This window comes from Carcharodon carcharias, chromosome 35 (genome assembly GCF_017639515.1).
Source record: "Carcharodon carcharias isolate sCarCar2 chromosome 35, sCarCar2.pri, whole genome shotgun sequence".
NCBI lineage: Eukaryota > Metazoa > Chordata > Chondrichthyes > Lamniformes > Lamnidae > Carcharodon > Carcharodon carcharias.
The window spans coordinates 7,440,133-7,457,304 of NC_054501.1; the positions used below are offsets into that span (position 1 = coordinate 7,440,133).

The 17,172-nt window shown below is 56.8% G+C and overlaps 1 protein-coding gene across 1 annotated transcript; it reads right to left on the reverse strand.

Annotated features, from left to right (window-relative positions):
* Nucleotides 1-43: 43 nt before the first annotated feature.
* On the reverse strand, nt 44-16,813 carry LOC121272831 (ras-related protein Rab-7a-like). The gene is made up of 6 exons (XM_041179641.1): nt 16,359-16,813; nt 13,390-13,473; nt 9,433-9,559; nt 6,320-6,541; nt 5,465-5,590; nt 44-906 (listed from the first exon to the last, which is right to left on the reverse strand). The coding sequence occupies exons 2-6, from the start codon at nt 13,440-13,442 to the stop codon at nt 814-816; spliced, it is 621 nt and encodes a 206-aa protein (XP_041035575.1). The 5' UTR covers nt 13,443-13,473; nt 16,359-16,813; the 3' UTR covers nt 44-813.
* Between the last annotated feature and the right edge of the window lie 359 nt (nt 16,814-17,172).

A 17,172-nucleotide genomic window follows, 5' to 3' on the forward strand; every position in this document is an offset into this window, starting at 1 on the left:
GGGGAAGGAGCAGCAATTATTAGAGGCACGTGACTTCGGCCAGCATCGTTAACCAGTCTTTAGTGTTTACTCATTGGCTACTGAACGATACAGCTTAATTACAATTCACCGTCGACGGTCAGGCCCACCCACGCAAGTGAAACGAGAGCAGTTTAGAGTGCAGTCGGCATTCATCCCCTCCTGTGCTCTGGAAGGTCCCGCGCTGGTCTCTGGCGAACGCACGCTCGAACGAGCAGGGAGTCGAAGAATGAGAGAAGGACGGGCGCTGTCGAAGCTTTTCGAGTTGGACTCATCAGGCCAAATGCAAGAGTGCCAAATTTCAGAGGGGGCGACAGTCGATGCTGCAGGAGGAAAGGGCGCTGATGGGCTGGCACATCAATTGCAGTCGAGGAGGTGCAAACCAACCACAATCAGCACCCTTTTTCCTTGCCCCATTCCCTCTGAAATTTACAATTCTTAAGTCTGCTCTGTTGAGTGCACAATGAAATTCTTCGACAGCATGCCCCTCTGGTACAGCAATATTCACGTTTTATACATTATCAAGTGACGATATAAGTAGGGAGTTTTTGCGCACTCCAACCCAGACTTACTTAACTCCACTTCCCTTCAACTCAGGCCCTGGGGGAGACCCAGTCTCAACGGGTCCTTCATGAGCACCCCAGCCTCATCTCCTTGGCCCTGGCATCGGAAGGGGACAAAGTAGAAAGGCGAGAGGACAGAAAGTGCAAGGCCGACTTGGAGCACACGCAGCGGCCGGCAGAGAAGAGTCTGGGGTGGGGGGGGGCGGAGGAAGTGGGCCATGGAGCCTCGCAGTCATCTGCAGCCACACAGCCCCAGTGGCTTCGCATCGCCTGGGTTCAGCTGCAGCTGGACGGGCTGGTCCACGTGCGGGTCCTCGCTCTTCAACTGTAGGGGGGGGGGGCGGGGGGTGGGGGGGCAACAAAGAGGACACTGAGTCACATGGACGGTTACAGCACAGAAACAGACCATTCAGCCCTGCTGCCCCGGGCTGGTGTTTCTGCCCCACAGCAGCCTCCCCACCACCTTCCCCCCCTCCCCCCCGCACCACTCCCACTACCTTCTCCTCCCCTCCCCACTTCCTCCTCCCCCTCCCCTCTCCCCCTCCCCTCCCCACCACCTTCCCCCCCTCCCCCCCGCACCACCCCCACCACCTTCCCCCCCTCCCCACTTCCTCCCCCCCTCCCCTCCCCACTTCCTCCTCCCCCTCCCCTCTCCCCCTCCCCTCCCCACCACCTTCCCCCCCTCCCCGCTTCCTCCCCCCCTCCCCTCCCCACTTCCTCCCCCTTCCCTCCCCCCTCTCCCCCTCCCCTCCCCACTTCCTCCTCCCCCTCCCCCCCGCACCACCCCCACTACCTTCTCCCCCCCTCCCCGCTTCCTCCCCCCCTCCCCTCCCCACTTCCTCCTCCCCCTCCCCTCTCCCCCTCCCCTCCCCACCACCTTCCCCCCCTCCCCGCTTCCTCCCCCCCTCCCCCCCCCACTTCCTCCCCCCTCCCCACTTCCTCCCCCCCTCCCCTCCCCACTTCCTCCCCCCCTCCCCACTTCCTCCCCCCTCCCCTCCCCACTTCCTCCCCCCCGCACCACCCCCACTACCTTCTCCCCCCCTCCCCGCTTCCTTCTCCCCCTCCCCTCTTCCTTCTCTCCCCCCCACCTCCCCTCACTCCCACTTCCCCCTCACTCCCACTTCCCCCTCACTCCCACTTCCCCCTCACTCCCACTTCCCCCTCAGCCCTCCTTTCGTCCCCCCTCCCCCTCTTCCTTTCTCCTTCATGTCTTTGTCCAGCTTCCGCCACCCTCCCCCATCCCCCCACCACCCTCCCCCATTCCCCCCACCACCCTCCCCCATCCCCCCACCACCCTCCCCCATCCCCCCACCACCCTCCCCCATTCCCCTCCCCCATCCCCCCACCACCCTCCCCCATCCCCCCACCACCCTCCCCCATCCCCCCACCACCCTCCCCCATTCCCCCCCACCACCCTCCCCCATTCCCCTCCCCCATCCCCCCACCACCCTCCCCCATCCCCCCACCACCCTCCCCCATCCCCCCACCACCCTCCCCCATTCCCCCCACCACCCTCCCCCATCCCCCCCACCCCCCTCCCCCATCCCCCCCACCCCCCTCCCCCATCCCCCCCACCCCCCTCCCCCATTCCCCTCCCCCCTCCCCCATTCCCCCACCACCCTCCCCCATCCCCCCCACCCCCCTCCCCCATCCCCCCCACCCCCCTCCCCCATCCCCCCCACCCCCCTCCCCCATTCCCCTCCCCCCTCCCCCATTCCCCCACCACCCTCCCCCATTCCCCCACCACCCTCCCCCATTCCCCCACCACCCTCCCCCATTCCCCCCACCACCCTCCCCCATTCCCCCCACCACCCTCCCCCATTCCCCCCACCACCCTCCCCCATTCCCCCCACCACCCTCCCCCATTCCCCTCCCCCATTCCCCCACCCGCCCTCCCCCATTCCCCCCACCCGCCCTCCCCCATTCCCCCACCCGCCCTCCCCCATTCCCCTCCCCGCCCTCCCCCATTCCCCCCACCACCCTCCCCCATCCCCCCCACCACCCTCCCCCATCCCCCCCACCACCCTCCCCCATCCCCCCACCACCCTCCCCCATCCACCCCACCACCCTCCCCCATCCACCCCACCACCCTCCCCCATCCACCCCACCACCCTCCCCCATTCCCCCCACCACCCTCCCCCATTCCCCCACCACCCTCCCCCATCCCCCCCACCACCCTCCCCCATCCCCCCCACCACCCTCCCCCATATCCCCCCACCACCCTCCCCCATATCCCGCACCACCCTCCCCCATATCCCCCACCACCCTCCCCCATTCCCCCCACCACCCTCCCCCATTCCCCCCACCACCCTCCCCCATTCCCCCCACCACCCTCCCCCATTCCCCCCACCACCCTCCCCCATTCCCCCCACCACCCTCCCCCATTCCCCCCACCACCCTCCCCCATTCCCCCCACCACCCTCCCCCATTCCCCCACCACCCTCCCCCATTCCCCCACCACCCTCCCCCATTACCCCCACCACCCTCCCCCATTCCCCCCCCACCCTCCCCCATTCCCCCACCACCCTCCCCCATCCCCCCACCACCCTCCCCCATCCCCGCACCACCCTCCCCCATTACCCCCACCACCCTCCCCCATTCCCCCACCACCCTCCTCCATTCCCCCCACCACCCTCCCTTAATCGACATCGACACAATTCACCTCCACCCCTCCCTGTGGGAGCGAGTTCCACATTCCCCCCACTCTCTGGGTAAAGACCTTTCTCCTGAATTCCCCCCCAATTGGATTTATTAGTGATTGTATTATATTGATGCCGCCAACACCCCCCACCCCCACCCCCACCCACCCCCCCGCCCAGTTCTGGTCTCTTCCCCCCCCCCCCCCCCCCCCCCCCCCCCCGCTGGACAAGTGCAAACATCTCTACGTCGAACCTATCGAAACCTCCTCCTTCATTTTAAAGAGCTCGATCAGGTCACCTCCCCCGCCTTTGAGAGAAGAGACTGAGCCTGGTCAATCTCCTTGATCAGCCATGATCTCATTAAATTGCAGAACGGGCTCGAGGGTTTTTTTCTATTCCACAGGATGTGGGTGTCACTGGCTGGGCCCAGCGTTTATTGCCCATCTCTAATTGCCCCTTGAGAAGGTGGGGGTGAGCCGCCTTCTTGAGCCGCTGCAGTCCCCGTGTGGTGTAGGTACACCCACCGTGCTGATAGAGAGGGAGTTCCAGGATTTTGACCCACCCACGGTGAAGGAACGGCCGATATATTTCCGAGTCGGGATGGTGTGTGTGGGGCTCGGAGGGGAACTTGCAGGTGGTGGTGTTCCCCGTGTGTCTGCTGCCCTTGTCCTTCTAGGTGGTAGAGGTGGTGGGTTTGGGCGGCGCTGTCGAAGGAGCCTTGGCAAGTTGCTGCAGTGCATCTTGTAAATGGTACACACACTGTGCTGCCTCTGTGCGTCGGTGGTGGGGGGTGTGAATGTTTGTGGTTGGGGTGCCGATCAAGCGGGGCTGCTTTGTCCTGGACGGTGTCGAGCTTCTTGAGTGTTGGGGGAAGCTGCACTCATCCAGGCAAGTGGGGAGTATTCCATCCCACTCCTGACTTGTGCCTTGTCAATAGTGGACAGACTTTGGGGAGTCAGGAGGTGAGTTACTCACTGCAGGATTCCCAGCCTCTGACCTGCTCTTGTAGCTACAGTCTTTATATGACTAAATGCTCTTCTGTTCTGAGAGCTGGAATCTTTAATTCTTGCAAATCATTGTTCTATCACAGTATCTTTACGATGCAAGAGACCAGTTGGCCCATCGAGTCTGCACTGGCTCTCTGAATGAGCATTCTACTTTGTTCCACTCCCCTGCCTTATCCCTGTAATCCTGCACGTTCTCTCGTTCCAGGAAGCAATCCAGTTCCCTTTTGGATACCTCGATGGAACCTGCCTCCACCACCCTCTCAGGAAGCTCATCCCTGACCCCAACCACCCTCTGGGTGAAAAAAAAAACTTGCCCCCTCGTCACATTTACTCCTTTTGCCAATTATTTTAAATCCATGCCCTCTAGCTCTTGACGTCCTCTTGAGAGGGAAGGGTTCCTCACTATGTACCCTCAGGATCTTGAATATCTCTATCAAGTCTCCTCCCAGCCTTCTCTTCTCCAAGGAAAAGCAGTCCCAACCTCTCCAATCTATCCTCATAGCTCCAGCTCTTCATCTTGGGAAATCATTCTTGTGAATCTCCTCTGTACTCTCTCCAATGCCTTCAGATCCTTGCTCAAGAATGGTGATCCAGGACTGAACGCAGTGCTCCAGATGAGGACTAACTAGTGCCTTATACACGTTCAACATGAACCCCCTTACTCTTGCATCAATGCCCTTATTAATAAAGCATAAGATACTATATATGCTTTATTAACTGCTCTATCAACATGCTTTAATGACCTATGTATGCATACACCCAGGTCCCTCTGTTCCTGCACCTCCTTTAAAAGCTCCCCCTTTATTTTACACCGTCTCACCATATCTTTCCTGCATGGAACTTCATCTGCCACTGGATGTATGAAAATTAAAGTTCATTGCAGATTTTAACCAAATTACTAGCCCAGGTTCAACAGAGGTTTCGCAGCACTTTCCCAGAAATAAACACACTGCCCCTGGCCTCCGACGATCGCCCAACCGTTGGCCATCCTTTACGCTCGAACTGCGCGGCGGGATATTCGACTAGGGGAGGCGTCGCTGCGGCGCCCCACCCAGGCGGAGAGTGTGGGTCGGTACGTTAGTGTTCGGCGGCACCGCCGGCGGCTCCAATTGCCTGAACCCCCTCCGTCACCTTGAGGGGAGTCTTCCCCCACCGCACCCCCCCCCCCCCCCCCCCCCCCCCCCCCCCCCCGCCCCCCAACCTTCCCCCCCGTCTCGGCTCCGAGAGACCCCCTCACCTGTTTCAATGCGAGCCGCACGCACTCCCGAAACGCCTCCTCGACGTTCAGGGCCTCCTTCACGCTGGTCTCGACGTAGGCCAGCCTGCGCGCTTTACACCAGTCCTCCGCCGTCTTGGTGGAGACCTGAGGGGATGGAAAGCAGCAATTGAGCCAACTCACTGTCAGTGAAAGGAACAAATTCGAGTGAATTCTGCCCCCCCTCCCCACACCCCACTCACTCCTCAAAGGCCCTGACTTTACATGGGGCTTGGCTCAATCAGCTTAGGCTAATAGGTGGCAAGTAACAATTGCCCCACCTAATGACCATCTCCAACAAGAGAGAGTCTAAACCATCATCGCCCCTTGACATTCACTGTCATCACCATCGCTGAATCCCCCACTATCAACATCCTGGGGGTTACCACTGACCAGAAACTGAACTGGGGACCAGCCATATAAACACTGTGGCTACAAGAGCAGGTCAGAGGCTGGGAATCCTGCGGAGAGTAACTCACCTCCTGACTCCCCCCAAAGCCTGTCCACCATCTACAAGGCACAAGTCAGGAGTGGGATGGGGATACTCCCCACTTGCCTGGATGAGTTGCAGCTCCCACAGCACTCAAGAAGCTCTGCACCGTCCAGGACAAAGCAGCCCCCCGCTTGATCGACACCCCATCCACAAACATTCACTCCCTCCGCCACCGACGCACAGGGGCAGCACAGTGTGTGTACCATCGACAAGATGCACTGCAGCAACTTGCGAAGCATCTGCAGTCGAATAGCTGGCTGACGTGTGACAGCCCCTCACCCGTGAGGGAGAGAGCGGGGGGGCACAATGTAAATCACCGACTGGCAGGGGTCTCCACCTCTTACCGCCCTGATGCTGCTCAGATCAGTCTTATTGCCGATGACAACGAAGGGAAAGCCATCAGGGTCCCTGGGATCGGCCTGGAGAATAAACTCCTTCCACCAGCCATCCAGAGCCCGGAAGGAGGCTTCCGAGGTCACGTCGAACACCAGGATGCAGCAGTTGACGCCCCTGTACAGCACCGACCCCAGGGACTGGAAGCGCTCAGTCCCAGCGGTGTCCCACACCTGGAGGGGAGAGAGAAAGCATTTAGATCACAGGACCTGTCCCTGTGGCCTCCTCACCCTATCTCTGTAACCTCCTCCTGTCCCTACAACCCTCCCTATCTCTGTAACCTCCTCCTGTCCCTACACCCCTCCCTATCTCTGTAACCTCCTCCTGTCCCTACACCCCTCCCTATCTCTGCAACCTCCTCCAGCCCCTACAACCCTCCCTATCTCTGTAACCTCCTCCTGTCCCTACAACCCTCCCTATCTCTGCAACCTCCTCCTGTCCCTACAACCCTCCCTATCTCTGTAACCTCCTCCTGTCCCTACAACCCTCCCTATCTCTGTAACCTCCTCCTGTCCCTACACCCCTCCCTATCTCTGTAACCTCCTCCAGCCCCTACAACCCTCCCTTTCTCTGTAACCTCCTCCAGCCCCTACACCTCTCCCTATCTCTGTAACCTCCTCCAGTCCCTACACCCCTCCCTATCTCTGTAACCTCCTTCAGCCCCTACAACCCTCCCTATCTCTGTAACCTCCTCCAGCCTCTACACCCCTCCCTATCTCTGTAACCTCCTCCAGCCCCTACAACCCTCCCTATCTCTGTAACCTCCTCCAGCCCCTACAACCCTCCCTATCTCTGTAACCTCCTCCAGCCCCTACAACCCTCCCTATCTCTGTAACCTCCTCCTGTCCCTACAACCCTCCCTATCTCTGTAACCTCCTCCTGTCCCTACACCCCTCCCTATCTCTGTAACCTCCTCCTGTCCCTACAACCCTCCCTATCTCTGCAACCTCCTCCAGCCCCTACACCCCTCCCTATCTCTGTAACCTCCTCCAGCCCCTACAACCCTCCCTATCTCTGTAACCTCCTCCAGCCCCTACAACCCACCCCATCTCTGTAACCTCCTCCAGCTCCTACACCCCTCCCTATCTCTGTAACCTCCTCCAGCCCCTACACCTCTCCCTATCTCTGTAACCTCCTCCTGTCCCTACAACCCTCCCTATCTCTGTAACCTACTCCAGCACCCTACACCCCTCCCTATCTCTGTAAACTCCTCCAGCCCCTACAACCCTCCCTATCTCTGTAACCTCCTCCTGTCCCTACACCCCTCCCTATCTCTGTAACCTCCTCCTGTCCCTACACCCCTCCCTATCTCTGTAACCTCCTCCTGTCCCTACACCCCTCCCTATCTCTGTAACCTCCTCCTGTCCCTACAACCCTCCCTATCTCTGTAACCTCCTCCTGTCCCTACAACCCTCCCTATCTCTGTAACCTCCTCCAGCCCCTCCTACCCTCCCTATCTCTGTAACCTCCTACAACCCTCCGAGATCTCTGCGCACCTCCAATTCCGGCCTCTCGAGCATCCCCCGATTCCCATCGCTCCCCCATTGGCGGCCGTCCCTTCAGCTGCCTGGGGCCTTAAGCTCTGGAATTCCACCCCCACCCCAAACCTCCCCACCTCTCTCTCCCCGTCTATCTCTCTCTCTCTCTTGCTCTCCTCCTTTAAGACGGTCCCATAAAGTACCTTTGATCGGGATTTTACACACGTGTCTCAGTGTCAAAGCTTTGACGGATTCACAGTCCCGTGTGCGTATTTATAATCGCACTTTTCACAACCACCAGACATCTCAAAAAGAGTTTTACAGCATCGTGGGGATGCGATGGCATGGTGGTATTGAGGCTGGACTAGCCAATTGTTGCAAAAACCCACCTGGTTCGCTAATGCCCTTTAGGGAAGGAAATCTGACTTACCTCCATGGGACTCCAGACCCCCAGCTCTGAGGAAGTCAGTTGTATCAAACCACTGCAAAGCCTCCAAAAAAGGAATAAAACCGGACGGACCCAGGCACTGGGAGGTGTACCTACACCACACGGGGACTGCAGCGATTCAAGGAGGCTGCTCACCACCACCACCACCTTCTTAAGGGGCAATTAGGGCTAAGCAATAAATGCTGGGCCCAGCCAACGACGCCCACACCCCATCAATGAATAATTTTTTTAAAAAAACAGCCCACGAGGTATTTCTTTGAAGTGTAGCCGCTGTTGTAATAGGAACCGCAGCAGCCAATATGCGCGCAGCAAGACCCCAGAGCCAGCAAGGTTTAATCTCTATCGGATCTGATCTTATGTGGATCTGATTTTTAAGAGGTCGATTGAAGGATAGCTGTTGGCCAGGATTCTACGTGCTTTTCCTCAAAATAGTGCCACGATTGAACGTCTCACCCACAAAGCGGCACCTCCGGCAGTGCAGCACTCCCTTGGCACAGTGTCAGATTTATGTGCTCAGGCCATGGGGTGGGACTTAAAACCAGGAACCTTGCGATTTGGAGGCAAGCGTTTTACCAACTGAGTCAGGGACGACACCACGTGGATTGTTCTCATTCACGGCGCTAGATAAATCGTTGTTTGAGTATTGCTGGGGGTGGGTGCCAAAAAAAAGGGACATGTTGAAGTTTTTCATCTTGCACTCATCAGGACACTCGCAAGAAAGCAACAATTTATACTGCTCGTGAAGAGTGCCAACCAACCAGCACTCTCTTCACATGCGGTGTAAATCGTTGCTTTCAGGCCAGTGTCCTGATGAGTGCAAGATGAAAAACTTCGATGGGTCCCCTTTATCAGCAAAAGTTGTACGGCTTTTAAAAAAAAAAGAAATCAGTTCACCGGCTTCCTTCAGAGAACCCTTGCCGGGTCCGGGTCTCTACCGGACTCCAGTTTCAAACCAACAGGGTTGACTCTGGACTGTGCACCCCACCCCACCCCAACCCCACCCCCCGAGGGAGCCTAGCTCACCACTCGGTTGCAAGCTGCACCTTTGGGCATCCAGGCCGGGCCGGTTTGCTCTGGTCGCCGGCCCGGGCGGTCAGAAATAAGGAAGAGGGGCAAGCCGGCCTCTCCCCATACGAACCTGCACGGTGATATTTTTGCCGTCCAAGGTGATGTCCCGGATGAGAAAGTCCGCCCCGATCGTCGCTTTGTAGAAGTTGCTGTAGCGTTTGTTCACATACAGGTTCATGAGGGCCGACTTCCCCACTCTGAAAACAAGGCCAAGAAACAAGCGGGGGGGGGTTACACAGTGCGATACTGCCACACGCCACCCCCGAGCTCGGGCAGCTTCGCCCGGTCTCGGGTCCGCGGGCATTCTGCTAACAAAGGCAAGGAAGTCAGGTCGGACTCGTTGGTTCGGCCCCAACCGGAGGATTGCGTCCAGCTCGGAGGGGGTGGGGGGGGGGTGCTGCACACTTTAGGAAGGGTATAAAGGTTTTGCGGAGCGAGAGAGAGCAAGAGCGCGCGAGAGAGATAGAGATATAGAGAGAGGGGGAGATAAGAGCGTGAGAGAGATGGAGATATAGAGACAGGGGGAGATAAGAGCGCGAGAGAGATGGAGATATAGAGAGAGGGGGAGATAAGAGCGCGAGAGAGGGAGATAACGCGAGAGAGGGAGAGAGAGAGGGAGATAAGAGCGCAAGAGAGAGGGAAATAAGAGCGCGAGAGAGAGAGAGAGAGAGAGAGGGAAATAAGAGCGCGAGAGAGGGAGGGGGAGATAAGAGTGCGAGAGACAGAGAGAGGGAGATAAGAGCGCGAGAGAGGGGGGGAGATAAGAGCGCGAGAGAGAGAGAGGCTGGAGATAAGAGCGCGAGAGAGAGAGGGATATAAGAGCGCGATAGAGGGAGAGAGGGAGATAAGAGTGCGAGAGAGAGAGAGGGGGGGAGATAAGAGCGCGAGAGAGAGAGACGGGGAGATAAGAGCGCGAGAGAGAGGGGGGAGATAAGAGCACGAGAGAGAGAGAGAGGGGGAGATAAGAGCACAAGAGAGAGAGAGAGGGGAGATAAGAGCGCGAGAGAGAGAGGGGGGGAGATAAGAGCGCGAGAGAGAGAGAGAGGGGAGATAAGAGCGCGAGAGAGAGAGAGAGGGGGAGATAAGAGCGCGAGAGAGAGAGAGAGGGGGAGATAAGAGCGCAAGAGAGAGAGAGAGGGGGAGATAAGAGCGCGAGAGAGAGAGAGGGGGGAGATAAGAGCGCGAGAGAGAGAGAGAGGGGGAGATAAGAGCGCGAGAGAGAGAGAGAGGGGGGGAGATAAGAGCGCGAGAGAGAGAGAGGGGGGAGATAAGAGCACGAGAGAGAGAGAGAGAGGGGGAGATAAGAGCACGAGAGAGAGAGAGAGAGGGGGAGATAAGAGCGCGCGAGAGAGAGAGAGGGGGAGATAAGAGCGCGCGAGAGAGAGAGAGAGGGGGAGATAAGAGCGCGAGAGAGAGAGAGAGAGGGGGAGATAAGAGCGCGAGAGAGAGAGAGAGGGGGAGATAAGAGCGAGAGAGAGAGAGAGGGGGAGATAAGAGCGCGAGAGAGAGAGGGAGGAGATAAGAGCACGCATGCGCGCGGGGGGGGATAGAGCGCGAGAGAGGATTCACGAGAATGGTTCCAGGGATGAGGTCTTGTGGCGCAGGGGGTTAGCGTCCCTACCCCTGGACCAGAAGCTCCAGGTTCAACTCCCACTTCAAGACTTGACAGCCATGGAAGGTGTGTTCATAACGTGGCTTATGCCTGATGGCAGGCGGTAAGGGCGGAAAGAGTTTCCTGGACAGTCGTACTGCAGGAGGCAATGGCAAACCCCCACAGTTCCAAGCGGGGTCTCGGACCCATCCAATGGAACCCCAACACCCTCTTAGGGCACGGTACCTGCAGGAGGAGGTGGCCCCCGGGGTGAGGGGACTTCAGTTCTGCGGAGAGACCGGAGAAGCTGGGACTGTTCTCCTTGGACAAGTGATTTGATGGAAGTGTTCAAAATCCCGAGGGGGGGGGCGGTGGTCTGGGACAGAGTGGAGAGGGAGAAACTGTTCCCATTGGCGGGAGGATCGAGAACCAAAGGGACGCGGATTTAAGGTGATCAGCAAAAGAAGCGACGGAGACGCGAGGAGAAACTTTTTCACACAGCAAGTGGTTAGGATCTGGAATGCACAGCCCTGTCCCTAATATCTCCTTACGTGACACACTGTTCGATTTATACTCTGGGAAGCATATCTTACCACCTAAACCGGTTCTATATAAATGCAGGTTGCTATATAACGACACACCATGTGTTACCGGGTATGACACCATATATATTATATAATAACACATGGTGTGTTACTGAACATAACGCTATCTATATCATATTACACACCATGTATTTTATAATACACCAGCGTTACTGGGTATAACACTGTATATTATATAACAACACACCGCGCGACACTGGGTGTAACGCTGTGTATGTTATATCTTATGGCACAGCTGATGGTAAATGCTGAGCCACTCAAATCCCAAAGGGTAACTTGAAACAACGGTCACAACTGTTTTGCAACTTGTATAAATTTCAAGATGCGTGCCTTGAATTCAGTAGTAATAAGACCACTGAGTCTTATAGGTTCCTTACAAAACTAAATAAAACCTTTATTAATAGAAGACATGATCTTAAGTACATACATAGATCTACAAATTGCTGCTATGATAACTTCTAACTCCCCTAGTTAATCTAATTCCCATTTACACTTTTGTTAAGGCAACAGTAAAGCACATAGATTTTAAAAGATCCGGGCAAACAAACATGATACCCTGAACAATCCAATTCAAAGTGAGTTTTCTTAACTTCAGTTCTTTGTTGACAGCAGCTTGAGGCTTAGATGCTGGAGGCATCTCACACATGTTAGATCTTAGAATGCCTCCCCTTACACACAGCCTTCACTCCTTTACACATGTTTTCCCCTTTGAATGCAAATTCCCTTTGTTTCACTATGGCTTTGGGCTTTACCTCTAATAATAAAAAAGTCCTCTCATAGTACTAATTTTACCAGTAATCTTTGGGAAAAATAAAGACACAGTTTCTTAACTTCCCCTGGCTAGGTGAAACATTTTACCCCTCCTTTGAAATCAATCTAGTGTGGTTTATTTAAAAATGCAGATGTTCCCTTTTCCCCTATGCTTATCTACATAACATTTCAGCTCTAGTTTAATCTTCTGTTATGTCAAAACCTTCAGACCAACTGCCTTTAATTCAATGAAATCACACACTCATAGACACAGACACCACTATTACTCTACAATAAATTCCAATAGCATTATGAAAATTATTGTATCTTCCTGAAATATAATAACACACCGTGCGTTACTAGGTATAACACTGTAGATTATATAATAACACACCACATGTCACTAAGTATAATGCTGTGTGTTACTGGGTATAACGGTGTGTAAAATATACAATAACACACCGTGTATTTTATATAATAACACACCGTGCATCACTGGGTATAACACTTCATTATATAATAACACTGCATTACTGGGTTTAACGCTGTATGTATTTTATAATAACACCGTGCATTATTGGGTATAAAATTGTGTTTATTATACAATAACACACCGTGCGTTACTGGGTATAACACTATATCTTATATAATAACACCACGTGTTACTGGGTATAATGCTGTGTGTATTATATAATAACACACTGTAACTTGGTATAACACTATATATTATACAATAACATATCGTGCGTTACTGGGTATAACACTATATATTATATAATACACCATGTGTAACTGGGTATAACACTATATATATAATAACAAAAATATATATAACTATATATATATATATATATATATATATATAATAACTGCACATTACTAGGTCTAATACTTGTGTGTATTATGGTACGCTGCATTACTGGGCTGAAGCTCCCCTCCATCACAGGTACAATAGGTATTAATTCTCTCACTGGGTGGAGGGAGAATGTGGGTGTTTAAAATGGTGATTCCGCCCGCACCCCCCCGCCCCCCGCACCCACCAACCCCCCCAACCCCCCCACCTCCGTTGAACAGTTCTTACCCAGAATTTCCCAGAAGGACGACCTTCAGCTGGATTCGCTTCCGCATGGACATCTTCTGGTCTGGCACCGCAGCTGCAGGAGGTCTGAAAAGAGAGCGCAAGGCCGTGGGTTACGGGGCACAATGTAACTGGGTCGCTCACATCGCTGGTGGGATCTTGCTGTGTGCAAAGCGAATGTCACATTTGCCCGGGTAGCAAGTCTATTTGGAAACGGAGTGGGATGTTCCGAGAGTGTGGCTTGCGCACTGGTGATGTTGGTTGAAGGATAAATATTCGGGACCCTGGGAAGATCTTCCTCCTCTTTCACCCCACCTTTCTTCAAAAAGTGTGGCTGTGGGGATCCTTTATGTTCACACGAGAGGGCTGCTTGTCCAAACGATGGGCCCGATTACAGTGCGGTGCTCACTCAGCGCTGACCCTCCGACAGTGCGGCGCTCCCTCGGCGCCGACCCTCCGACAGCGCGGCGCTCCCTCGGCGCCGACCCTCCGACAGCGCGGCGCTCCCTCGGCGCCGACCCTCCGACAGCGCGGCGCTCCCTCGGCGCCGACCCTCCGACAGCGCGGCGCTCCCTCGGCGCCGACCCTCCGACAGCGCGGCGCTCCCTCGGCGCCGACCCTCCGACAGCGCGGCCCTCCCTCGGCGCCGACACAACGACAGCGCGGCCCTCCCTCGGCGCCGACCCTCCGACAGCGCGGCCCTCCCTCGGCGCCGACCCTCCGACAGCGCGGCCCTCCCTCGGCGCCGACCCTCCGACAGCGCGGCCCTCCCTCGGCGCCGACCCTCCGACAGCGCGGCGCTCCCTCGGCGCCGACCCTCCGACAGCGCGGCGCTCCCTCGGCGCCGACCCTCCGACAGCGCGGCGCTGACCCTCCGAAAGCGCGGCGCTCCCTTGGCGCTGACCCTCCGACAGGGCGGCACTGACCCTCCGACAGCGCGGCGCTCCCTCAGCACTGACCCTCCGACAGCGCGGCGCTCCCTCAGCACTGACCCTCCGACAGCGCGGCGCTCCCTCAGCACTGACCCTCCGACAGCGCGGCGCTCCCTCAGCACTGACCCTCCGACAGCGCGGCGCTCCCTCAGCACTGACCCTCCGACAGCGCGGCGCTCCCTCAGCACTGACCCTCCGACAGCGCGGCGCTCCCTCAGCACTGACCCTCCGACAGCGCGGCGCTCCCTCAGCACTGACCCTCCGACAGCGCGGCGCTCCCTCAGCACTGACCCTCCGACAGCGCGGCGCTCCCTCAGCACTGACCCTCCGACAGCGCGGCGCTCCCTCAGCACTGACCCTCCGACAGCGCGGCGCTCCCTCAGCACTGACCCTCCGACAGCGCGGCGCTCCCTCAGCACTGACCCTCCGACAGCGCGGCGCTCCCTCAGCACTGACCCTCCGACAGCGCGGCGCTCCCTCAGCACTGACCCTCCGACAGCGCGGCGCTCCCTCAGCACTGACCCTCCGACAGCGCGGCGCTCCCTCAGCACTGACCCTCCGACAGCGCGGCGCTCCCTCAGCACTGACCCTCCGACAGCGCGGCGCTCCCTCAGCACTGACCCTCCGACAGCGCGGCGCTCCCTCAGCACTGACCCTCCGACAGCGCGGCGCTCCCTCAGCACTGACCCTCCGACAGCGCGGCGCTCCCTCAGCACTGACCCTCCGACAGCGCGGCGCTCCCTCAGCACTGACCCTCCGACAGCGCGGCGCTCCCTCAGCACTGACCCTCCGACAGCGCGGCGCTCCCTCAGCACTGACCCTCCGACAGCGCGGCGCTCCCTCAGCACTGACCCTCCGACAGCGCGGCGCTCCCTCAGCACTGACCCTCCGACAGCGCGGCGCTCCCTCAGCACTGACCCTCCGACAGCGCGGCGCTCCCTCAGCACTGACCCTCCGACAGCGCGGCGCTCCCTCAGCACTGACCCTCCGACAGCGCGGCGCTCCCTCAGCACTGACCCTCCGACAGCGCGGCGCTCCCTCAGCACTGACCCTCCGACAGCGCGGCGCTCCCTCAGCACTGACCCTCCGACAGCGCGGCGCTCCCTCAGCACTGACCCTCCGACAGCGCGGCGCTCCCTCAGCACTGACCCTCCGACAGCGCGGCGCTCCCTCAGCACTGACCCTCCGACAGCGCGGCGCTCCCTCAGCACTGACCCTCCGACAGCGCGGTGCTCCCTCAGCACTGACCCTTGGTTGGGATGGAGGTGAAGGACAGGGTTCGTACAGGGAGATTAACTTGATTAACCTGCTAAATTAACTAATAACAGTCTGCATATATGCAAATCACCCTCATGCCTTTTAATTATGTAGTCGGATGCAACTTGCAACAAACCCACCACTCAAGCTTAACGTGTTTCCACGTTGATTAACCAAGACGAAACATTTGCAAAATTGTCCGATTCTACCACAAATGGGCGCAGGAGGAGTTAAAATCGCTCCTTCATGGAGGTTCAGGCTTCCAAATATTATTGAATTAACTCAGTTTCGAGGACCCTTGTTAGCTCCAACATCACTAAGTTTTAGTCAGTAAATATCTACACCTGACACTGGCTTTCCCCCCGCCCCTCCATGCAGCCACTGTTCACCATGAACATGAAATAAAAAGTGAAAGTTTAAAAAGCAAATCAGGATTGAGTTGAACGTTTCATTGAGGGGGGGGGGGGGGAGGGAGGAGACAGCGAAACGAGTCCTCACTCTGTTGTGAAATTAAAATTGAATCGAAAACGTGAAGGTTGGTGTAAGAAGAGAGAGAGAGAAAAAAACCTCGTCTCCCCTCGGAATGGATGGGAGAGCCTGAATTAGTGCAATATATCTGGAGAGCTGAGGAAGCCCTAATGTCCCTCAGCAACCCTTGGTCAAAAAGCTTCCAAAGTTTTGTTTGAAAGAGAAACGCTTTTAGGCGATTTTCCCAAATTGAGACAACAAACGTATAGACAAAGTGCGTCCTGATGACAGAGAGTAGGCTGACTTGCCCCTTACCTGCAAAACTTTATCGTTCCTCTCACTGGTGAAAAAGTTTCAGGGAAGTTGAGCTGCTTCCGGGTTTTGGCTTCTTTCGGACGGATTCCTGCTCCGGACCCCCTGACGGGACAGGATTGGGAACTCCTGTCCAGCCACTTTGAGGCGGTAATTAAGAGCCCTGAGGGTGTGATGTGTTGTTCCCCTATGTCCCGTTCACCTAGGTGGGAAGTGACAGGAACTGGACTTGGTCTCTTCAGGGGAGCGGCTCAGCCGCAGACCACACCTCCTTGAATTCATATCCAGCACCAGCACCAGCCCCAGCCCAAGGCAGAGAGAGTCTTGACAGACAAAGTGTGACACCGGGCCGAGTTGGAAATCTCCCTTCACTGTCTCTGGGTCGGAATCCTGGAACTCCCTCCCTCACAGCACTGTGGGTGTGCTTACACCACACGGGACTGCAGCCCCTACAACCCTCCCTATCTCTGTAACCTCCTCCAGCACCTACAACCCTCCCTATCTCTGTAACCTCCTCCAGCCCCTACACCCCTCCCTATCTCTGTAACCTCCTCCAGCCCCTACAAATCTCCCTATCTCTGTAACCTCCTCCAGCCCCTACAACCCCCCCCATCCCTGTAACCTCCTCCAGCCCCTACAACCCTCCCTATCCCTGTAACGCCCTCCAACCCCCTACACCCCTCCCTATCTCTGTAACCTCCTCCAGCCCCTACAACCCTCCCTATCTCTGTAACCTCCTCCAGCCCCTACAACCCTCACTATCTGTAACCTCCTCCAGCCCCTACACCCCTCCCTATCTCTGTAACCTCCTCCAGCC